The sequence below is a fragment of the Diadema antillarum genome, unplaced genomic scaffold, assembly GCF_040938485.1.
Source record: "Diadema antillarum isolate AM-2024a unplaced genomic scaffold, OU_Dant_1.0 scf00000037, whole genome shotgun sequence".
NCBI classification, from domain to species: domain Eukaryota; kingdom Metazoa; phylum Echinodermata; class Echinoidea; order Diadematoida; family Diadematidae; genus Diadema; species Diadema antillarum.
Genome location: NW_027270926.1, coordinates 786871 through 813196, shown reverse-complemented (window position 1 = coordinate 813196; position 26326 = coordinate 786871). Strand labels below are relative to the sequence as shown.

The following is a 26326-nucleotide window of genomic DNA, read 5'->3' as shown; positions in this document are numbered from 1 at the left end:
CACCATTTGTAAGGATTGCTTGAATTATCGCTACATCACAGATGCTCATCTCAATGAATTTAAAAACCAACAAACCCAGTTGGTACAACTTCACCTTATATTCGGCTCATGCACCAAGTGAATCTCTAAGTGGCTAATTCAATGCTAAGGGGGGAAAATACCAGAGGTATAATAGATACAATACATCTTGATCAGATACCTTAAGTGTTCAGTTTCATTGTCACTTATTAGGTGATCCGAGTATCCTCTCGGATCACCTTCTGTATCTGTACTGAATCTTTCTTCTTTCTTTGTTTCTTTCTTTATTTCTCCTCAAAAGTTGTGCAGAGGTTAGCTCAGAAAGTGCACTGCCTCTCAATGTCAAACTTATACCATATATGTATCATGTCGCAAAGACGACAGCGCAAGTAAAATCATAGTGATCAGTCGACCGTGACGTCACTATGACGTCATTATGTGAAAACACATTTTCATGCATATCTCATTAATGGAATAGAATATTTCAATGAAATTTACGTCACATATATTTCAAGTCATGCGAATTCTACTCATATTCTCAAAATTCATTTTTATCTCAAAACGCGCGCGTACGCGCGCGTTGAAATATTTGTATGCTCAAATCAAGCTCAAAATTTTTTTGCACACGTTTCAGACCATTTGGAGCATCTTTTGAAAAATTGAAAAAATTGGACGGACGCGTACGCGCGCGCACATATTCGCACGCACAGCTCATATGAAATAGAAATTTTCAATTTTTTCACACGGATCGGATGTCCGAAATGTCAAGGAATATTTATACCAAGCTTCAAGTCGATCCGATTCAATATGATGTCATACGGGCCCGTCAAATTCAAAATTCCGCGCGTGCGTCAATGGGGATACACAGTGCAACTATGCCAAAAAAACGCCAATTTTAAATCGGATTTTACTTGTCAGGATGGGCTGTGACCCCCCATTTTCTTGACATATTCTGAAAGCTGATGAGTTGTACATGTCATTTTATGGGCTGGCTATGCTGACAAAATGATTAAAAGATATCAAATTTCTTAATAAAGTAAAAAAAGTAAATTTTCAAAATGACGTCATCAAATTTCAAGTTTGCTCGAGCGTATCTCACTTATCCTTTGCCAATTTTCACCTAAATTTCAATATGTTGTGGCTTATGAAATGCTCTTTCATAAATGTAATTACATAATTTTGATTAGATGACGACATCACCTCTAAAAAACGGATTGAAGGTAACCTTGTCAAATTTGACCAGTTTACGTGTAATCTCTATGGGAGTGCAATTTTTCTGGAAATGAAAATTGACATGACTATCTTTATCGAGCACTAGCTCACTTACGCTTCGGTGAATTTCTCTAAGATTTTAATATGTTGTAGCTGAGACGTAGGGCTATCGTGAATGTGCCATTCGTTTTTTCATACGCTGTCGGGATCACGTGAAAAAACTTGGTTGAAATTAAAGCTTATCTTCGATGTATTGTAATATTTCTTTCTTTTTACAACTTTATGTGCAATAACTCAAGAAAAACATACCCTATCACCACCATATTTTGCACATGTTTAGTTCATGTCACGAACATTATTTCATAAAATGACAACTACTTGATCAGACGCCATCTTGGGTATGTAAATTAGGGTCAAAGGTCATAAATGTTTTATCCTGTATCTTGGTGAATACATGTCCTATCTTTCCCATATTTTGCACACGCAAAGATCATGTTACAGGAATCATTTCACAAAATAACCACTCTTTGCTCAGATGCCATCTTGTCTGTGCAAAGTGGTGTCAAAAGGTCATATGTACAATTGTACTTCTTTCTGTTTCTTCGTTATGACGTGTTATCTCTACGGGAGGGAATTTTTCTAGATGTGAAAATTGACATGATTGTCTTTATCGAGCACTAGCTCACTTACCCTTCGGTGAATTTTTCTCAGATTTTAATATGTTGTAACTGAGACTTTGCGCTATCGTTCCTTGCCCTTTGTTTTTTCATATGATGTCGGGATCATGTTACAAGGTTGAAATTAAAGCTTATCTTCGATGTATTGAGCTATTTCTATGTTTCTGCAACTTTCTTTGCAATAACTCAAGAAAAACAGCCCCTATCACCCCCATATTTTGCACATGTTTAGTTCATGTCACGTACATTATTTCATAAAATAACAACTACTTGATCGGACAACATCTTGGGTATGTAAATTAGGGTCAAAGGTCACAAATGTTTCATCCTGTATCTTGGTGAATACATGTCTTATCTTTCCCATATTTCGCACACGCAAAGATCATGTTACAAGAATCATTTCACAAAATAACCAATTTTTGCTCAGATGCCATCTAGGTTGTGCAAAGTGGGGTCAAAGGTCATATGTACCTGTTGCTGTATCTTCGTTATAGTGTATACAGATTTGGTACCAAAGATGACAGATATGACTCCCTTTTCTAAATGAGAATCCAAACATCACACGGCCAATGTCTCTGAACACAGATGAAACCTGCATGGCCATGCCTATTGCGATCAGGACTTGAATCATTGATTAAAAAAAAAAATCGGATCACCTTAATTTGTCAGTGATGACAAATTACAATCTCTAGTTACCTGTAGTGTGGTATTTTTTGTTCCGAGCATCTGTGCCACTTAAGATTCTTGTGCACATTGGTATTGGATAAAGCAGATGATTTTACACATTTGATATCATAATGTTACAAAAGAATTTGACAAGGAAAAAAACACAAATTATAGCTAATCACATATCACAAGGTTGTCCAGTTTGTCTAATGCTGATGTTAACACATTCCTCTGGATCATAATCATTCTTTGCACACAAAGGGTTCTCTTCTGCAAAAACCACCATTATACAGTACGTCAAAAAAAAAAAAAGATTACAATCGGATTTCCACATTGAAAACTTTCAATATGATTGAACTGTCTGAATGCTATCTCAGGGTCAAAAAATATAACATCTTACCTATATTTTGCAGAAAACCCCATTCAATTTGGTTAAAGTGGTCACAGAGAAATGTGGATCGTTTTAAAGCATGTCAAGAGTCTGTTTCTTCCAAGTTTAGCACTTGGATGCTCTTGGAACTGCATATTAATGTGTGAACACAATGGACAGAACTTGGAGGGAAGGGATTCCTGATATGCTCTCCAAAGATCCTCATTTCTCTTTGACCACTGAAGCAAATCGGATGTGGTTTTCCGTAAGATGTGGGTAATAAGTTATAGCTTCATACCCTGAAATTGTATACGGATTGATTCACTGTTTTCTAAGTTTAAATAAAGTTTTTTTCTAAGTTTAAATACACTGTAATCAGTAGTTTGGTTTTCTTTCCCTCTCTCTATACCCCCCCCCCTGTCTTTGCTTTTGATATAGATGACAAACCACTGCAACTCGACAGTGAATTGTAAGTGAGAGATTGTGAAATTTTACTGCTTTTCGTGTCAAGAGTGTATTTAAATATATATGCAGAGATCAATTAGCACAGTAGCAATACACATATAATGTTGTGAAAGTCATTTCCAAAGAACTTTATTGCTGGAACATTGGCAAACACCCACTTATACCAAGGAGGTACTAGGCTAGCCCAGTCATACTGGCCTCATTTTGTACAAAGGATATGAAATATTTCATATAAACGTTGAACTAGACACACAATACTTGCCACCAGGTAAATACTTCATCTTCAGCACCTGAATTTTAGCTTTGAACTTTGACAAATTCTTGAATCATATTACCTGATGTGATGTTCCTGCTTGCAATATAATCATTTTGATTCTCATTGCATTAGTTAGGCATAGTTGTTTCATAAAAACAGTACAAAAACTTTGCCGAGTTGGTTCTTTCATAAAAGAGATTATCTTAAAAACACATTTTGGCGGATTAACTTAATTGTACATGTACATGTTATTAGATGAAGACTAAGTTGCTAATAAATCGGTTTCTTACTGGATCTGAGATGACTGATTTCGATCCCTAGCCTCTACAAGAGTCAAGTCGTCCACACATTTCTAACAAGGATTAAAGGGACTGTACAGTACTGGTTGAGGTGGGGATTCATGTTTTGTGAAGTGAGATAATGAGAAACCTCTTATGAAATATGAAAGAGCATGTAATTCTAAGAAGGATTCAACGTTTATTTGATGAAAATTGGTTTTCAAATGGCTAAGATATCCACACAAAAAAAGTGATAATAATAAAAGGCGACAGGCCACGCCTTTTATTAGGATCTCTTTGTTTCACATTGTCTTTTGGATATCTCAGCCATTTCAAAACCGATTTTGATCAAATAAACTTTTGATACCTCTTAGAGCTGCATGCTCTTTGACATCTCATAGAGTGGTTTCTGAATATCTCGCAAAACGTTAAAAGCTAAATCCTCACGTCAACCAGAACTGTACACACCCTTTAAGGGACACATAAGTCTTTCAGATTTTAATTTTGTATTTACCATAATCAAAGCAACACCAGGCCAAGTTTTGTTCCCTGCCGAACACCTGCAGCATCGCAATCTTTGATACCTGAAATACTGCCATTGCATTTTACAGCCTGCTGTCGGCAATACAGAGTCAACGACTGAAGACCAACGCAGTCGCATGGACGTGCATTCACTCGTAATTTGTGAATCAAAATCATTATGATCAATTCGATAAAGAGCTTCATAAAAATCTGTAAGAACAGTAGTAAAGATATTATTTTCCATATCAGTATTTCTGTACAAATTGTGGAGCATTGTAATGAGACGACAAAAATAAAACGATACGTTATATGAAATATATATACACTATGAAAGACACACAATCTGTGTTGCATTTGAAATATATATTGCTCGTATTATATATTCAACTATATGGAATCGCTGCACAGACACAGAAATCACTTGAATGAACGTGTTTGTGCGTGTACGTTACTCCAAATTGTCAATCATGTTCATGCGAGTTTTTTTTTTTACTCAAAATGGAAGAAACGTTTGTGATGATAATCTCAAGATGTTTCATTGCGATACCCATTGCACCTCATGTTACATGAAATATTGCAGTTTACATCTACCGCAGCCTTTTTCATTTCATAAAATGACAAGTGTGCTCTCTGTTCACTTTATTTCAGTGTTTCCTTAGATTTAAAAGAGAATGATAACGCATCAACACGGTCAACACGACTGTCATGATTCTGAACCACAAGGGGGCGCTGTTAATTATCCTTCAAACATCAGATTCATCGTCGAATTCTACTATTTGCTTTTCTCAATGAACATGGTCAAGTAGGGCGTTTTCGTTGTTTTTTGTGTACTCTTGCAGAGTATATTTAAAACAATAACAACAACAAGAACAACAACAACAAAAACAACAACAACAACTCACCTACACTGTTTCAATTTCTATAAAATTGGAGCCTTGATGTTTATACTTTACTGTCTACAGTCTAAAATAAAATCAAATATAAAGATTTATTTCACCGATATGATCATTTAAACTAATGACGAGATTGACAATAAGGTACGTTTCTTTGACTATCAATTTTCTCGTCGGGACCCAACCAACAAGAAAAAAAAGAAGAAAAAAGTAAGAAAGAAAGAATGTATATAATATTATACGTTAATATATTCTATGTTATTTTGAAAATATATAATAGTACAGTCATCTATTTCAGATTTATTAGGACTTCACTGTATATCGATTCTTTATTTCTGCACTCATTAAAGTGTAAAATAAAACGTAAATCAGACTATATATATATTTTTCCAATACAGATGCTACAATATACATATGTATTTAAAGAAAAAAAGAATACGTAGCGCGGCGAGTCCTAGATATAGGCAATACTGGTGATATACATTGGTCACCTATGTGCAAAGATAAGGGTAATTAATAACTGGAAGGAATGAACGCGATACGCATGTTATGCAAAATAGAAACGCTAAGATCAAGACACTATAAACAAAATGGCTTGAAAAGTGGGAAGCGATGAATAGAAAGAAACATAGGTATAGGCTACTGCAATTTCAGTTTGATATTGCATTGCGTAGCTGTACCAAAGCCACAGTAAGTTCTCATTGTCTTTCGACTTACTGCTGTCTTGTTTAGGAAAACAAAATCGCAAGAAGAAAACTGAGATGACGAACAGATAGCTAAAAATTTAAATAAATCTATCCGACTTGGAAATAGTGGTATGGAGAAGCTGAAAATTTCAGTTATTGGTTTTCCCGCCCAATTTCGTACCTCCCCACATTACAACAAAATGTCTTAATATTCAATTTTGAGCGAATTCGAGCGACCACCATGACCACCGACTCTACATTTCAGAAACCTAAAACTGGCATTTGATTTAAAACTATGGTCATGCGATTTCACGATTTTGTCAATCGCAAATGCGAACAGGAAGACCCCGGAGGAGGTCTCAGATTTAAAATGCGTGCTTGCAAATGTCATTCAAACAAACTTGTCAAATTTGCTACCATAAGGCTTCCCGTTTTTGAGTATTTATGTAAGCCAAGATAATAACAGGTCTGGTAATTACTCCTCGAATTATGTCTACAGCAACCAAGTGCAGCCAGAGGCTAGAACACTTCCAGAAATAGGTTACGTTCAGACGGTGACAGATCCTTAACTTCGAGGATAAGCTCATTATTATGTTTAGTATCGGTATTATATTACCTGTAAATTGAGTCTTTAAAAAAATGCTTAAGAAGATGCACACCCTATTTTGCATTCCAAACCAGATCCTATGATTGCGAAGTATATTATAAGTGAGTGGATCATACATTTATCAAGTTTACATTACTTGTTTAACGAAATTGAGACTTATGAAGTACAATGTGGGTGTCATGATCATCGAGCTTGCATAAAACTGGTGAATCACTACGATTTGTAGACAATAAATGATTAAAGGAAAATAGAATGCTCTAAAAAAAAAAACCAGCAGAATTCCCTAAAAAGTCATAAAAAGTGGCTGTATATTAGCAATGCTGCACGAACAATGGAAATACAAACTTGCATTGTTTAATACCATGCGTTGGAAACAAAATTGAAACCCTTTTTTTTACAGCGTTATTGTGTTTTAAACGCTCCTACTGTCCTAATATAAGAATCAGTCGCGGATTTGACTGATACGATGCAAACAAAAAATAAATGAATAAATAAATATTACTCTCTTACGCAAAGCTGAAAGAGCTCGATCGCGAATTTGAAGCATGGAAATATAAAAGGTGAGCGAAAAGAATCTTTCGAGCATGAATGCTTACTCACGAATTCGAATCAAAATTTCTGTTAGACTGGGCGATAAACCTTCGCTATTCATTTTCGACGACATACCGTCGGTTGAGAATGATGAGGGTGCCTCTAACACTGGCTTTTATCTATATAATATTGACTGGCCTCGAGGGAGATACCAGAAAATATTGCCCAAACTAAAAGAATATTGCCCGAGTCGAAGACGAGGGCAATATTCTTTCAGTGCGGGCAATGTTTATCTGGTATCTCCCTCAAGGCCATTCAATATCATAATTATTATCTATCCCCTAGGTAAATTAGGAAAATATGTGAATACGGCTACACACTATGATATAGATCAAGCCACATTTGACTACCTGTAGATCATCGCCAACATGCCGAATAATTGAAAAATTGTTCATCAATGTATATCATTCAACTCCAAATTCAAAGATACATATGTAGTTGTAACAGGCGAACTTCAAACATCTGAACGCTTTTACACTTTATTTTTGCTTCTGTTTCAATTTGGAGCGTTGTAATAACTGATGGTCACTGTGCAGTTACTGTATTGAGCACAAATGGACTGTATTCATCGTTTGACGCGTAGTGCTGCTGGAAGTGGTCGACCTTGTTATGAGTTGATTTATCGGCGTTCTTCTGCGGTGCGTGTAATCAACACGCAGCGACCTCCTTGAATTTTTTCTCTTCGTGGTCGATCGGAATGTTTACCTGTAAAGCAGGGAGGTGGGAAGAGAGATTCCACTCCTTCTCTTCCCACCTCCCTGTTTTAAAGCGCACTCCTATTATAACGAACACGGTTATAACAAAATTCTGGTTATAAACGAAGCAAAAATTTGGGCTGTAATGTCATCCACTCTATGTATTTCTATTGTTTATTTGGTCAGTTATAACAAAATTCCGATATAACGAAAGAAAACTGCCGGTCTCGAGGATTTCGTTATAACAGGAGTCCACTGTATATGTAAAACCCCGGATGCTCGTGATATGCTCTAATGTCGCCTCATGAACTCCCGATTCTGCAAAATACCAACTGCAATTGCCTCGCAAAACTACCCCGTATAGGTAATAATGATTAATATTGCACCAAATAAGCTACGCCTGAAACACCAAGGTAGATAATGAGATGCAGCTAGACTGAAGTAATTCGATCGTACACCAGCTCCACGGCAATCGGCTGCGCTAACTTGCCGGCAGCCTGCTCCTTGGCGACGGTCAGTTTCTCCTTCCCGGGTTTCTTCTTCTTGGCATTCCTCGCCACTCGCTTTTCGCGGTGAAAGTCGAAAGTGACGAGGCGATCCTTGGCGAAAAAGTACTGGTAAACCGGCGCTGAGATGAACAGCATCCCCGATGCGATGTGCAAACCGATGAAAGCCCAAATTGCGTTCCTATACGACCCCGTGGCGTCGATGCTCTGACCTAGTAGTGATAATAACAGTATTATTGATCATGATGACGATGATGACGATGGTAATGATGATAATGATATAAATTATGACAGTAATAACAATAGTAACAATACTGATAAGAAATGTATTCGTATCTATAGTCTTTGTTATCATTAGGCGCGGTCAGACTGGCAAAAGATCGCGAAGTTTAAGATCGCGATCTTTAAGATCTCGAAGTTTTGCCAGTGTGATCGCCAACTTCCCGCGAAACTTCCCGCGAAACTTCTCGCGAAACTTCCCACATCAACTAGGGATTTTTTCCTCACCCCTCCAAACTTCTCGATCTTTTGCCAGTGTGACCTCGAGAAACTGAAACTTCGCGATCTTTGTCACGTGACCAGTCCACCACCTCCTTGCGGGAGGGCAGTGTCTCCGAAGCGCTAGGTCATTGTCATGTACAATAGTGTACATGCGTGCATTGTTACATCACAATCGCTATAGCCAACAGAAGGCGCGCTCTTTCTTCTTTGTCGCGCGGCGCGCACTGATGTCCCAAACTTCTCGACCCAAAAGATCGAGAAGTTTGGCTGCCAGTGTGACCGCACGCCAAAAAGATCGGGAAGACTTCGCGATCTAACTTCGCGATCTTTTGCCAGTCTGACCGCGCCTATATTGTCATTATTTCCACAATCATTATTATTGAAATTATCACTATAGGCGCGGTCAGACTGGCAAAAGATCGAGAAGTTTAATATCGTGATCTTTAAGATCTCGAAGTTTTACCAGTTTTGACCGCAAACTTCCCGTAAAAGTTCCCGCGAAACTTCTCGATCTTTTTGTGGGCGGTGCCTCCGAAACGCGAGGCCATTGTCATGTACAGATGTGCATTGTTACGTCACAATCACTGAGTCATAGCGGACGGCACACTCTTGCTTGCGCGCGTACCAATGGCCCAAACTTCGCGATCTTTTGCCAGTCTGACCGCGCCTTATTGCTACCATTTTGGTTATCATAACCACCACTACCACCATTATACTAGCAATATACCACCACCACCATCATCATCATCACAGCTGTCTTTTCCACTCAAATCGTGACAACACTAATTTAATTATAAGATCTTATTTACTCCGGGTAGTTTTTCATTACGTTACTCTCTTCTCGGGTTCCCGCCATAATCATTCTGACATTTTTTTTTTTTTTTTTTTTGGGGGGGGGGGGGGGGGGGGTCGAGGTCATGTACCTGACAATCGAGATTACCGTAACTCTGTTAGTCTTGGGGCCAGTATTCTGAGAGCTTATTAAGTGTCTGATTAGCACTTAATTACCGAATTGGTATTCTGAAAGCATGATTAAGTAGGGGGGTATATTAACTACCATAGCAACAAGCGTTTTTGGCGGGGAAGGACCTACGCGTTTTTTACGTAATTAAGTATGGAAGTTAATGGAAAACTTAATGATACCAAAGAGTGTCATTAACCTACTCCGATATCACGCATTACATTGTGTTTTCTCTGCCACAACGATGCTTACCGTCTTCGGTAACCGAGGAGCGGCTGAATCTTGTTATCATGGTATCCGTAGAATTCAGAGAAAACAAGAAATATAGCCGATCTTCGAGGAATTTTGTCATTTTATGTGAGCAAAGAGGTTGAGATCTTCGCGTGCGTAGGTGAGGGGTTGTAATCAAATACCGGAGTGTGCACACGGAGCTCTTGGCAGGGGGCGTGCAGGAGCGCGCATTGAGGGCATATTTGCGCGTGTAATCATCATTTTGGCTTCTAACAACGCGTCTGATTGGATGGAATAACAATTAGATGGGAGGGACCTAAGATAATTACAGGGGACTTAATCGTCCTCAGAATACCGATTTTGCCCATGATTAAGGGCCTATTAACTTCACGACTTAATCACGAAGTTAATTATAGAGTTAATTACGACCTCAGAATACCACCCCAGATTATTACGTCTCTCACTGTGTAATCGTATGTTGTTGTTTTGTTTTTTTCAGCATAAGAGTAGTTGCATCTTCGTTGCTACGGATATCTCTATGAAACGGGTAAAAGGATTATATGATTTATACAAATATATATATATATATATAATCCTTTATAGATTATTCTCCATATTATATTGGTCATTAAGAGTTCGATATATCGCTTCTAGGCCCATGGCTAACAACAACTGTTGTTATTGCTAAGAGAAGAGAGGGAGGAAATTAATGAGGAGACTGGAGGGATACGGCGTGAGAAAAGGTACAAAACAGGCAACAGTGGAATAAGAAAAGAGGGAGAGAGTTAGAGAGGGAAGGAGGGAGAGGAAGGAAAAGAAGTTGTAGTCCTCGAGCACCCGCCTTACCAATGAACGAACCGACGAAGTAGCCAGTCCCATAGGCGAAGAGGATAACGCCCCATGTCTCCAGAGCTCTATTGGGACCAAAGAACTCACTTGGGATGGTGAAGAAGGTGAGCGATGAATTCAGTACCCCGCCAATCACTGAAGAAAGAAAGTTGTAGAGAAAAATGTCGTGAACATTTTCCCGATTATCACAAGTCTCACGGAAGTTACCAGTTTCCCATTCTCCTCATTTCTTTGGAATACACTTCTCCCATCAAACAAAAGCAATGAGAGTGTAGAGGGATGGTACGAATAGCATTGTTTGCGGTGAGAATTCAGCCTTCAACTTTTTTTGCGAGATACTGAGAATCCACTTTGTGAAATGTTAAAGAGCATACAATTCTAAGAGATAGTCAAAGTTCATTTGATGAAATCGGTTTTGAAATGGCTGAGATATCCAAAAACAAAGCAATCTAATAAAGAGGTGGGTCCCACCTTTTACCAGGATCGCTCTTGCTGGATATCTCAGCCATTTCAAAACCAATTTTCATGACGAAACTTTGAATTCCTCTCAGAATAACATGCTCTTTCATATTCCATGAGGTTTTTCATTGTATTAAAGAATTATCATTTAAAAAACCGTTGGAAACCTGAAGCCCCATCTCAACCAAAACTGTACCATCTCTAAATGTCAATTTAAAAGGCTTTATATACATATATATATATATATATATATATACATATATATATATATATATATATATATATATATATATATATATATATAATTATATCATGGCTCGACACTAACTTTTTTGTTTGGTGGCCCGATGGTAAATTGCTAAATTTCAAATTTTTGGTGGCCCGAGAGAAAAATTTGGTGTCCCGAAAAAAAAAAACAATAAAAAACATTAAAAGTCCCTTTTTTTAATGAGTCAAATATTCAAGATTTATGATAGTAAGAATTAGAAGTTGGACATATCTACTCATAAATAAACTTCAACAAACTTGCAACACTCACTCTCAGGCATTCATTCAGTCCTTTTCATCCATCCTTTGAACAAATTTAAAGGCTAATTTCCGGCGCAAAAAGTTACGAATTTATTGACATACTTTTCAAAAACTTTGCCCTTTTTTGAAATTTGGTGGCCCCGGGCCACCGGGCCACCGTTAGTGTCGAGCCCTGCATGTATATGCATACATACATGTATTTTGATGAAATGAACCTGAAGTTACATGTATAAGTATGCAATGTTTCCTCCTCTGCCTCTTTCTTCTCCTTTCGTTCTATCTTCCACCTTTGTTTTATCATTTGTCTGATTTTTGCTCCGTTGAAATGTAATAATGATTGTACTTTGTAGGGGATAATTTCCAAAAAGCCTCGTGTGTGCTTCTTATGATCCCTCCATTCAAAATATATACATTGTAGCAAGGCAATTGTATTTTGAATTTTGTAAATGTTACGTTTGAAATGGAAATAAATAAATAAAAAAATAAAAATGAATCATTCCAGTATCGACATCATCATTCCGATATACACACAATTGTGACAGTCATCACTTTTAATAGCGAATTATGATACCACCCGACTCCCCACTCCATCTTGATCTTTTGATTATTGGTTTTATCTCATCTTTAACAAAGAATAGAAAATCTTTTCAAGAGGAAGCAGAGAATATGAACGTCCAAGATTTCAGGTCTATATCATTGTAACTCACTGACTAGAAACGTTGATATCAGTGACATCAGAAATATATTTTTTAGGCTCATGTCGTGTTGTATTTACCTAACACTTCGGTGTGCGATATTGTGCTGTAAATGTGTTCGTTTCTTTTTTTCTTTTTTTTTAAAAAGAGAAATATAATGGGTTAAGAAAACAAACAATTCATCTTTTGCTTCTTGAGTGAAATATGGTGTAAAAAGAAAAATGGAGAGAACTCACCAACTGCAACAGCTATCATCGGAACTAGTGACCGGATGAAGAGTATGGCAACCATGATGCTGACGGTGAGGGCGCTGTATATCGGCATAAGGAACAGCCGGGGGAACGGAAGGTACTCGCCCAAAAAGGACAACGTGAGTTTGCAGACGAAGTTGGAAATGCCTATGACAAAGACAACTTTGGCACCGTCCTGCTCCGAGAAGCCAACTGACATCATGTAACTCACCTGTTTAATGATGGTAACAAACACAAGATAATTAACATTGTCAGAGAAAAAACAAAAGTTTGCTTACTCACCGCTTGAGATGACACTTACAGACACACAAACACACAAACACACACATACAATCACGCACACACACCCACACACCCACACACACGAACATCTGACGGATTTTTTTTTTAGTTAAAGTTACAAGCGAAATCGATTATATCTTAAAAATTTGGTTGACAAAAGGATGCAAGCTACTATTTTCTTTTACAATTTGAGTTGAAATACTAAAATCAGTCAAAGTAGGTTACTGCCGCGAGATATTTTGTCCATAATCTTTACTAGTGATAGGTTTTTCTAACCTCAAAAAGAGATATTCTTATAGAATTGCTGTAATAAATATCATATCCGTATTTATAAGTAGGACAAATAAATAGAACAGTGGCAACGATCACCATCAAGTTATGCAAGCAATGACGGGTTCGGGCAAGTCTCCCAATAATGAATAATATTATTGCTTGCAACCAAATCTAAGAAATGAAATTACAAAACTATAGAAATGTCGCTATAGCGACTGGTATGCCTCCGCCATAATGTATGGTTCTCCTAATAGGTGTATAGTGCAATGTCTTAACAGAGTGTGATGACAGTTTCACATAAATGGCAAAATACTGAAATGACAAGAGTGTCACAAATTTGTTGAATGTTCACCTTCATTGATTTAGGTTTGCTATATAATTGTCTAAGAGTGAAGGTAAATGTATTTGGGGATTTGAGGATTTTCACTTGACTTTTGAACCTTTTATAAGTTTTTGCATTGAGCAGCATTGAGTAATTTTCATGGTATGAAGAAAAAGTGTAATTTCAGTATAGAATTGATTTCTTTTTGTATTTGGCCTAGTATTTGACCATTAACATTTGACCTTTGAGTTTTTGGCAGTAAATGTCCCAGAGAATCCCCATTAGGTAATACATACACGTGGCAAGAAATATCCTGCAAGCATTGTACATTAATGAGGGAAATATTGAAATTTTGAGGAGTTGACCTTGACTTTTGACTCCTGACCTTTGACTATGATCCCTAAATTCCTTAGATAATCTCTACTAGTCAGTACATGCATATGTGACAAGTTCTTTGAAGATGCCTTGAACCCTTTGCGAAATATGGAAATAAAGTGAAATTTTAACATTTTCACCTGAACTTTGACCTTTGACCAGATGACCTGAAACTCTCTCTAGAGAAGTTTTATTCATTATTACATGTCTACACTAAGTTTGAAGAAAATACCTTCAATTATTGCATAGATATGGGAGAAATAGCAAAACTTTTAGCATTTGACCTTGACCTTTTAACCTTTGAGCTCTCGCCAATTTTACTAAAAATTACTTATTTAATTGCCCCATCATACGTCATCCCTGGACAAAAATTGGTGAAAGTTGCTTCATCCAGTCTTGAGTTATTGCATAACCAGATAAATTTTAGAAATTGACCTTGATCTTTGACCTTTGACCTGTGGCCGATTTCACTGAAAAACTAATCAAGTAATTGCCCCATCATACATCATCCTCGGACAAAGTTTGGTGAAATTTGCTTGATCCAGTCAGAGCTATCGCGTAAACGGACACAATTTCATGATTTGACCTTAACCTTTGACCTTTGGCCTCGGGCCGATTTTACACGAAATATCATGAAGTAATTGCCCCATCATATTTTATACTTGGACCAAGTTTGGTAAAATGTCACTCAATATTACTCAAGTTATCGCGTAAACGAATGGGGACGGACGCACGTACGGACGGACAACCCGAAAACATAATGCCTCCGGCACCCTTCGGGCGGAGGCATTTTAAAAAAATCAAAAGGAAAGATCATAATTACCCTTTGCATTAGAAAAAAAAAAAAAACCCTATGACGGGAGTTGTATGAAACCTATCATTATTCTATACTCCCGATTTTATTCTTTTCGTAAAACAATAACCTCTCTCTAGAAAAACAAAACCAACAACAACCAAACATTAACAAAGTCGACGGGATATCGGAATAGCGTTTCACTCATTGCGCTGCTATCATTGTGATATTGTAGATTTATGATGTCAGGTGAATCGCGCCATCTCGAGTAACTTGATTTATGTGATTCCATGATTTTACGCGCTTCTCATTATCTCGCCCACTCACTGCGGCAGGCAATGATGAAATACTTCCAAATAGGTAGTAAACTAGGGCCTCATGACCACCAACAAACGACTACACACGCATATAAACAACAACAATAACAACAACAAAATAGTTGGCAAATGTCACAGTCAACATCTACTTGGTAGTTAGCATACCATGTTCACAAAATAAAAACAGTCTCCGATGCCATAGATGAAGACCGCTATGGTGAACGACCAAAGCTCTGGATACGCCAGCACGACGCAAATCCTCCGCCACATCTTTGCTGCATCTATTTCGCCATCCTCATCGGAGTCACCGACATCCTTCTCGTTCGGGTCGTCGACGACGCCGACGCCGCCCTTCCTTTGCCTACGTGCCAGCTCTTTGCTGCTCGCCTTACTTTGCAGCGGCTCCTCGGCGCCGCCGGATGGGGTGGTTGACCTCTCCTGCCAGAGAAAGTAGTCCCGGCAATTCATGTCCAAGGGCGATCCTGGAGAGTCCGTGCAATCCGCTCCATCAAACTTCTCAGGATCACTACATTTACCATCGTCTGCCTCGGACGCAAGCGCAACGTACTCGCGGTGGCCTTCTACGCGGAATCTTTTGTCTTCTTCTGCAGAAGTGTCGATGCACACCTTCTCGTTAGGGTTTTCCTGGCGGGAATCCTGAGAAGGGTTTGAATAGGTGAGGACGCACGGGAGACCGACACTGAGGCAGACTGCTCCAAGAATACGCAGGAGGGTCCGCCAGCCGTACGTGGAGATGATGAGGGACATCAAGGGAGCGCCTGCAAGCATACCTGAGGACAGGTGGAATAAGCAGAAATTGCATCACATTAAATAGGTTAGTCAAATACCGATTAGTAATTGGCTAAACACAGCCACGTGATGGAGGCACATTGGTTATGTTCGCCCATGGGCAGAACATTCTTGTAATATTCTCCCATGGGAAAATATTTTCACGTAACAAATGACAAAACGATACCAAACGATTACACGATCATATTTGTCACGCAATCGATGTACCAAACGTTCCACCCTCGGGGTTTGAAATGCTATTTCGGGAGGCTGTAAGTCCCTCGACTTCGTGTCGGGACTTATAACCTCCCTCAATAGCATTGCAAACCCTTCGGGTGGAACATTCGGTACGTTCCCTCCCCGCCAGTCATCATCTATTATAACGTTTCATTATCCTTGATATTGCGTGTAAGCATAATGATGGTATAACGACAAAGATGAAGAATAATATTATGTATTGATGATAATACTGATAACAAAATTGACAACGACAATAACAACAGTACTATTACCACTGCAACTGTTGATAATGATAATTTCTGGGTATCGCTCAAATGATAAAATAGCACCTCAATATTTCCAGTTTGCCCGTCTTTTATATCTATCAAGGTCAAGAGAAAATGTAAAAATGTTGTTTGAAACATCTTATCCAAGAAGAACATGATAATGTGCACGCTCTGTGTGGACTTAATCTTTTGCTTTATGTTCATCTTCCTACGACAATAAACTGAGCTTGGTTGCAAAGAGTGGTCCTGCAGCGCTTTAATTATCGTGATGAACGTCGCGGTCTCTGGTCATACCACCGCGTAGCGCGTTGCATGGCGCCATCTCGTGCTCGAAAGATGTACATTTGCCACTGACCTCTCCCCCCCCCCCCCCCCCCCCTCTCTCTCTCTCTAGACTCGAGAGAGTTCAGTGAATATGTACACACTGCTATCATTGGGGCCAAAACAGAGCAGTCATCGATATCTCCATGCCAATTCTATTATGAAGTTTGTTTGTTTGTTTGATTTTGACCGTAATTACATGTAATTATAACAATACATTTAATGTTTTCAGATCATGTGATTGCAGTTTTTGAAAAGTATTTCAAAATAAGGTCTTTTCAATCCACGAACTTGTCATCATGATTACTTATTTTCCGTCTTCCGGGAATTGATAATGCATCACTACAGGCCTATAATAGCGCAGTGCATTGTCATAATTATATAAATATATAGGCCTACGGCACTGGTGCAGTGGAGATGATTGTCTGTGTGTGGCACAGAGATCACTGGTGTATATTCTTATTTGTCATGAGGGATGATGTTATGATGCTGCTGCAATGCCGAGTTCATTGGTGCAACAACAACAACAACGACAACAACAAAATCTTCCATAAAATCTCTAAAACGTAGTTTTATCCATTTTTACTTACCCAGAGTAATTCAACAAAATGGCGGATTTCCATTTGGCACCGCGCAATACCAAAAACCATGAAAACAGCATCACAGTCTGATGAACAATACCGTAAATGCAAAGATTGCCCCCGCGTGTTCATTCAAATTTTGTTATTAAGCACAGAACTTTGTGCTTCAGTTGACATAGCTACATTCCAGCTCTCTATGCAAAATCCATGGTGCATGAACAATGCCATCCCTATTGAGATTATCTATACAGAACACGTATACCGGTAATACGTAAGATATGATAACGAAGGAGCGAAAGCTATGGCGAACCGATCTATTTTTACACCATGACCAAGCGTAGTGTCCTGAACAAAAGATGTTTTTTTTTCTTCCGCATGGTTAAGTATTCAGAAAAAAAAGCTCACATTTTTCTTCGGAAACGACTAACACCACGGTCATAGAGTAAAAGATGAATTTCCTTTATTATAGGAGCAGATGCTACTTCCTAGAGGCCTATCGGTGTTTGTGATCCACTCCGAAGCGATAATGATAACGAATCTTACCAGGAGCATTATCTCGAGAAAAGTGGCAAGAGGATGGGAAGCAGATTGTGACACAAAACAGACGCTCACTTCCACTATTATCATGCACACTGGTAACAATTAAACAGCGACCCCTGAGGCCCCGACCTTGACCGATAACAACCTTCGCCTGCAACTTGTCGTTTATTAATCTGATGGTTATTTCATATTACAAATAACCATGGAAAAAACAGTTTTATAGGGCACTCCTCACCCGTTCTGCATATTCAACAGCAAAGGGTTTTCTTTTAGTCTTGTAATTCTATCAACTGGATAAAGTCCATGTGCTAAAACACAAAGAATGTTAACCCGTTCCATGTACGGGAACTTGGTGGCCTGTGTATAATACTATAAGTCTATATGGGGATGTCAGAATTCAGTATTGAATGGGTTAAGTGAATTCCTTGAAATCGTTCTGATATTCATGTACTAAATGCGATTTGATTTGAATGCGATGAAATATTAGGCATCTTGCTCCTGAAAACTAAATACTAGTTTTACAATCTCATACTCATCCTTACTAGTATACTCATCGATCATTATTCTTCACATGACCTGGCTATAAGAAGCAGACAGGCCATTTGTAACAACATGTACAATATGAGCTAATAACCAACTGGCTTATCATACGTAAATTTGCACCAACAGAGGACAGCAGAAATAAAGGCTTGCTTTTGGATGGACAGTATCATTGAATCACAACTTAACAACTCTCTTCAACCATGGAGCTATACCACAATGCTCCATGCTTCCACACTGTCTTTGTTGCTTCTTTGCCAGAAACTAATAGTATTTCCCTAAATTTTCTCAAAGCATTTAGTTCGACACTTACGATAGACATACAGTAGGCCTAGGCCTATGTAGATATACAAAGTGTAGTTTGCCTTGAGAATTTCTAGTTAAGACTATGGGCACAGGTCGGTCACTCCAAAATGGTAATTTTAGAGTACAGAAACGCGAAATTAGGCTAAGTATTTTTGTTTTATATTTGGGATCAAAAGTCATGGGCTGAATGCGATATTGCAGAAGGATCTTACAGTAACCGTACCATTTATTGTTTTGTGATACTAAATACTAAATTCATTGTGTAACCGTACAACAAAGTGCGCGACGTAAGCATTGCTGTATGATGACACATATTTGTTTTTTGTTACATCATTTCACAAATAGCATTATTTGTAAAATATTGGGTGGCAATGTTGGTTTGGGTAAGTACCTGCTGTACACAGTGCGCAATTCCGCTTTGTTCATTTCTTCTTTTTCCCGTCTACTTGGACATCTTCATTTTGTACAGGCACGGCGCCATCCAGTGAAAAAGCCATACCAAGTTAAGTGCACTTTATATTGTAACGTTCTGTTGATGTAATTATACTGTTTTTCTAAAACAAAACTGACTGATAAAATTAAAGTAACAATGGATAGAAAATCTAAAAAAGGACCTATTACAAAACACATCACATTTGATCAATGATAGTTATGGGGGAAAAGAAAGGGTATTATATTGGGTTATCCCTGACAATGGGCGCAGAATGATGTTTCTGCTTGTTTGGTTGTTGTTGTTGTTGCTGTTCGTTTTTAGTTTTTTTGTTTGCTTGTTGTTGTTGTTGTTTGTTGTTTGTTTGTTGTTGTTGGGGGTTTTTTTTTTGGGGGGGGGGGGAGGGATGAGGGGGAGGAGTGACCCGCCAAAGTGAGAAGTTTACAAAGACATGCAACTACTTTAAAAAGAATGTATTTAATAATTTAAGTATTTTTATACGGGGGAGCGGCAATGTCTCCCTTGCCTGATTCCGCGGCCCATTAATATCCGGAGGACGCACCTGTACTCGTCCCGCAAAGAGCTATTGCTGTGGCGCGCATACAGTTCTCTTGGGGGAAATGGAGTAGGATGAGCGCCAGAGCGCACACAGTGACGAGCCCTGCCCCCGTTCCGAAGATAGCGCTGTAGGTCACAAACATCGGACCGATACCGCGGACAAACGAGGATGAGACCAGGCCGACGGCCGACAGCACGATGCCGATCAGAGAGAGGGTTCGGTAACTGAAGCGCCCCGCGAGGATGTTGACCACCGGAGCCAGAAGCACGGAACCACCAATAGGGATCGAACCGACCCAGCCTGTTAAAGAAGAAAAGCAAGAAATAGTAAATATACATGAGATTTCGCTGTGCCAAAATAACAACAGTTACGCCTTAGCCGCTTGCGTTTTTTTAAAGACGGCACAGATTGGGGCATGGCGCGTGTTAAACCTATGGGAAAAACGTTGGGTTAGGGTTTTTGGTTATGGTTATGGTTAGGGTTGGGTTAGGGTTGGGGTTAGGGTTAGGGTTAGGGTTAGGGTTAGGGTTAGGGTTTGATGGTTAGGGTTAGGATTAGGATTAGGGTTAGGTTTAGGGATAGGGTCCCCGATAGATTTTTAGTTTCCCCAATCTGTGCCGTCTAAAAAAAACACGCTAGCCGCTTATGCTCTTCCGAAAGATTCCAAAGATACCGTAGAATAGAATCGGTATGCTAGAAAAATCTTTGTGAAATGTATGTTGTATAACTATTAAATGGGGACGTTATCCGACTTCCGCGGCAGAAATATTCGCAAAGATTTCCAGGCTCACTAGCTCCAAGCGAAGTGAACCGCACACACAATCAATAATTGCAAAGTACTTGTAATACACAGGCACTGTATCCGACCTGTCGTTGCGTGGTGCTGGTCATCACTAAACTAACGATCAATAAAGAGTAAAGTTGAGCCTGTAGGTAAAATAAAAGACTAGTCAAGGGATAGCTCTCAACCAATATCTCAATTCTATACAATGGGTAATAACAATGAAGGACCCTCTAAAAGAACAACGCTTACATCGAAAAGGCTACCACGGGGAAAGACAACGTTTCCATCATTGTAACGATGTATTCAACTAAACTGACATAAACTGACTCATTATACAAAACAAAGTTAGCCATTTCGGTGTTTTGGTAGTATAACACTGTAGGCATTCATGAACAGGGGTGACACGACGTTTGCTCCTGAGACAATTGCCCCGGTCTTATTTTCTTCAAAAACCTCGGGTTGGGGTTAGGTTTTGATAGGGTTTTAGGTTTAGCTTGTTTGCGAATAGGATAGAATTTAAGATTGGCTTATCGGCATTCAGATACTTCATGGGAGCAATTGTCGCAGGAGCAAGTGTCATTTAACCTCACTTGTACAGTACCTTGTCATGTTCCATTTATATGAACATAATTATGCCTTTTACAAATAGTTTCACATCTTCTAAATCAATTTTATTGAATTATTTATTTTTAGCTCATATTCACACAAGTGTAATGTTCGAATTGGAGTTTCATGGTTGAAGCTTAAGCTTCTTTGGTTCGGTGTATCTTTTGACACTGTACAATTTTATGTTGCATGATGTGTCTAAATTGTGCTCAGACACAACATGTCCTATGATTTGTGATTGTATTTATGTGAAATATTTTACTGAGAATATGCTTTCATAAAGACTTGAAACGATATTAGTACTTTTCCAAATACATAATGAAAACTGAAATTGGAATTTAATTGAGTTTACCTCTATATTCGGTCAGAATAATGTCTTTATCCTTGTGATTCAAAACGTAATCAAGGAACGATTTCCCCTCATACTAAGTCAAATATTTATTTCAGCAGACTACTTTCTTAGTCATTGGCATTTCTAATGTATTCGGAGGGGGGCAGCTATAGGGGGATGGGATTATTCGCGATACTGCTAAACTGCCCGATAGAGTCCCTCGACACCTTTATAGAAAGGTTACACCTTCCATTAAAAATGATCGTTATGTGATATATTGTCTGTGATTAATCCTGCCATAAAGGAAGATATCGAAAAGCATCCCTCTGTCTGCAATCAGTTCCTTGCTCATCGAGATCACTGTGCCTTAAATGAAATATGACACGAAAGGATGAAATAAACTGTATAAGATCCCTGCACCGAGAAGACGAGATGTGACGTCTCGCCTCCTCAATGGCTCGTGAAGGATTCTGTCCTAGAACAAAACGTCATCATCTTACCCATTAAGGGCCGCGGAACGCTTTTACGACATAATCTCTTGGGAAAGTCTTAAAATTCATGTTTCCTTTCGTTGTAATGTTTTCCTTTCCAAAGAGTGGGGGCTGTAAACGCGCGGCAACGGCTGTGAAAAGTTTTAATACTGTGCTATAGGGTCTTACCGGTCACTGTGGCACTACTGCCAAATTCCTGTTGGAAAGCAACGAAGAGAACACTGTAGGCATAGAGCGGCCCGTACAGGAGGACGAATAATAGGAAAGAGGCTCCCGTGACCACCCAGCCCCACAGTTGGCGGCGGCACCCGCAGACCCCTCTCCTGTCTGCTGCTGCTGATCTCATCTCAACCTGTCGGTTCCGTTGTGCCCACCTATAAAAGGTATAAAGACAAATACTTGATAAGCACTCGATACAGAAACAATGATGTCCTCGGTTGACCAAACGTCATGTTTACTAACTTTATAATACCTCGATGATAGTGGAAATCCGAGCGAGTCAAGATTCTAATCATGGAGCTACTATACTCTTCTCTATAGTATATAGCTCCATGCCCTGACTATACGTGCCCTTGTCAACGCACGCGTGGTAGTATCATACTCTATCGATTAAGCGAGGGGAAGGGAACACGAATATCCTTTGGGAACGGTGTAGTCATCGGACTGACAGTGACTGATGCCTGCCTCCCCCCTCCCCCATTAAAGCAAAATGTCACCATAATGATTTGCAAACAGGCTAGATAGGCACTTGTGCGGTGTAAATAAAGCGTGTGCAGTTCGGTGACACTCCTCAATATACAAGTTAAATGAGTGGCGAAAATCGCGAATGTCGAAAAAAATGGCAAAGCGTAACATTATTTTTTTTTCTCCAAATGTGGTTCGACACTATAGAGCAGTAAACCATTCTTGCGTAGTTTATGTGTTGTTCTGGTGACGTATGAGTGAATGAAGTGTACCACTACTGAACTACTCACTTGCCAGTCCACACACAACACATTATTCATAATATTAAAAAAGCAGTTTAAAGATAACATTTAATCAACCATGGTTAAGCGATTAGAGTATGTTGTTATTTATTTGATTGCTTTTCTTTTATTCGTTCTCATCATTCAAGAAAGGACTTCGAGCTTTGCCTGTATAAAACAATCATAAAACTTACATTCTCTCCAATACGAACAAACACACACACACACACACATGCACACACAAACGCACGCACACGCACACACACACATGCACGCAATTAAGGTTGCGGAAACGCCCGGACATCTTTAGGAATGCAGCGAATCTTCAAGGAGCTTCAAACACATCTTTCAAGAAAGGTTGCCTGATGAATGCAGACTAGCGTCTTGTTCACGCCCTAGTGGACGCCAGGTTTTACGAAACAGTAAGCGGGGGCGGGGTACCTGCCCCAACTATGTGCCTTTACTCACAAAAGAGCAGCCTGATGTATTATACTTTTTTTTTCTTTCTTTCTCTCTTTTTCCCCTTTTGTTTCGAAGTTCATGGCCACAGCGAGAAAAAAATGACACTATCCAATGAGGCTTTTGTTTTACCTTTGCTCGGGATTTCTTTTGTGTATCTAGACGTTACATTATCATCTCTCTTTTCTTTCGCCCCTGACAGCTAACGGCGTATTGGAAATCCCAAAGTTAGTGATTTTTTTTCCAATAAAAAAGGGATTTGATATGTTTACATCCTATGACATTAAGCCTATCATCATTTATATGGCAAACCTATAACATCCCAACATGCACAGAGATTAAAACGCTCCGTTTTCTGAGCTTTAATTGCTGTGCTATCCGTGAAGGTTTGATGATCCACACGCCACCCGCCCCATTTCTGATATTGAATTGACCACTGATTATACGCCAATATTGTGATAACCCTCCCCACCCCCCCCCCCCCCACATCAGTGACATTTCACTCTCCAATCAATGGGTGTAATACATCCTAAACATTGCTGATCGAGGCACACTGGACAAGGTGTTTTTTTAGCTTTAGCTTTCATTCGCCAACCATTAGTCCGGAGTGTTTCTAAAGCATCATGTGGCTCATTAAAGGAGATTTTGATCTAGATGTAATGATCATGTGGATTGAGGGAATGCACAAATATTAGTTGAACACATCAGCGGAGTTTGAGGAATATCGGACAATCGAAAATTTATTAAGTGTAAAATGCTGGTGTAGCCATTCCATCGCATAATGAGAAGACTGCAACCTTGACGTCACGTATGGAAAACGATGTGAAGTATTCAAAGAAAATTTAACATATCTAGTGTTCATTTTTCTAACATTATAAAAGAGTGCTTGACTCGCCTCTTTCAAAAAGCTGGGAATACTCATTACCTTTAACATAAAGTCAGTGGCAAGTCAAGGAAATGTGTGCATTTCATAAAAACTAAACATTTTTGAGGAATTCTCTTAATGTTTCCTTTACCATCGTTGATACAAATACATGACGCCAGGATCTGTAGTAGTCTTCTTATCCAGCGATGGCTGCACCGCAATCTTAAACATTAATAACTTTTCAATGGATGGTTCAATGTTCTTCGAACTTCTGTGATGTGTTCAACAAATATCATTGCATTCTCTCAGCCAACATGGCGGCTATATTTGGGTTTCATTTCAAAGTATACGCATATCTTTTCATTCGTGCCCAATAGGACCTTTCGGTCATCATGTTTCAGGAAAAGAAAGGTATCCAGTTATAGGTAAAATACGGCTATCTGTTGCGTTTGACGCGACATGCTGATTTGATCTTACTTCATGAAAAAATACCGGTACAGATATCTTGTCATTACAACTCGAAATAGGAATGGAGAGAGGTTTGCATTTCTACTGCCGCACAATAGATCAATAACTTCCTGATAATAATATGTATCCTTTACACCAGGGAGGTTTTCTTCTCACCTCACTGGCTATTACATTAGAGTCTCACACTCCACGGTTTTCGAAATGCATGGTACTTTGGATCACATGACCCATTATCAACAAGCTTGATTCTATTATCTCTTTTCCAATAACACTACAGTTTTGTTCAAATAGTGTAATAGGTCATGCCTTTGCTTCTTGTTCTTTTTGAATGTTAATTATAGATGTATTACATTCACTTCCTGTACTATTGTATTACTGATATTGGAAATAATATCAAAGTCTAAACTGAACAGAATTGGAGTATACGTGGTATAAAACAGGGACAGTTTTCCTGAAGTTATATATATATATATATATATATATATATATATATATATATATATATATATATATATGTAGCGAACAACGGGGCCTTGGCACTTATGCAGACCGAGCCGACCGTCTGTTTGATCGAAATATACGATCACTCTATGAAGAGGATAAGACCGTAAGTTTCCCACCACTTGTACGTCACCAGTCTACACCTTGCACTTCACACCATCTGATTCAAAGGCACATTCTCACTTCTCACATCTGTTATTCACCCAACACACTGACAAGTGAATTTTCACTCTCACTCCCGACGTCGTTTCTAGAGTACGTCGTCCTCCGACGTTCGCCCTGGAAGTGCGTCGTTTGTACTTTTCATTTCCAAAGTACTGTACTTCGTTCTCCGACGTCCATTCTGGAAGTACGGCTGACGCACTTGTTCCTTCCAAAGTACTGAACTTCGTTCTCCGACGTCCGTCCAGATACTCAGTTATCCCACGGTGCAGCAAAACCCGCTCGAGAATGCTCGCAAAGGCTGCTGGATGAGTTGTCTTCTGGTCCAGAACCACCGGTTGTTGCCATCCTAGTCTCACCAGCATTCATTCCAACCAATGCTTATTTTACATTGAACACGAATGCATCAAAACTTGTTTATTTACAGGCATAGTGTGTACATACTCACATTCAGAACTCAAGATTCAATCATTTATTGTCTGATTTTAAAAATACAGAAAATCTTCCTCCACTGGCAAGATAACAGAGCATAACACGACAAGAATAACAAACAGATCACATATAAATGCGCATGCACATATAAATACATGATAATCAATTAACAATTCGACACATCATCAAACGGTATATTATAACTAATTAAAGTGAAATACTAATGAAATGAAAAGGTATGTTTGAGACTATAACAGTAGGACATTAAAATATACTATTGATGCATTGAATCTTTCCAACATGCTGACGGCTGACTATGACAAATATACCGTATATCAAAAATGCAAAGTCATAAATACAAAATTGCACAGGCCCTAATATGTTGTTGGAAGTGAAACATGTGTGATGTAC

The 26326-nt window shown here is 38.9% G+C and overlaps 1 protein-coding gene across 1 annotated transcript; it reads right to left on the bottom strand.

The window, feature by feature from the left end:
- Window positions 1–8367: 8367 nt before the first annotated feature.
- LOC139709010 (monocarboxylate transporter 9-like) lies at window positions 8368–25848 on the bottom strand. The gene is made up of 7 exons (XM_071620981.1): window positions 25538–25848; window positions 22232–22437; window positions 19855–20151; window positions 15445–16070; window positions 12903–13128; window positions 10982–11119; window positions 8368–8654 (listed from the first exon to the last, which is right to left on the bottom strand). Exons 1-7 carry the CDS (start codon window positions 25846–25848, stop codon window positions 8368–8370), a joined length of 2091 nt encoding a protein of 696 aa, XP_071477082.1.
- Between the last annotated feature and the right edge of the window lie 478 nt (window positions 25849–26326).

What these genes read in the sequence shown, in the direction of transcription:
- LOC139709010 (XM_071620981.1), bottom strand. Translation starts at nt 25,848, where the DNA reads ATGCTGGTGAGACTAGGATGGCAACAACCGGTGGTTCTGGACCAGAAG. An exon ending in GTGAGAGTGAAAATTCACTT is followed by an intron (nt 22,438 to 25,537) that starts GTCAGTGTGTTG and finishes TACCTTTTATAG; the next exon opens with GTGGGCACAACGGAACCGAC. An exon ending in GTTTTTATTTTGTGAACATG is followed by an intron (nt 13,129 to 15,444) that starts GTATGCTAACTA and finishes ATCATTAAACAG; the next exon opens with GTGAGTTACATGATGTCAGT.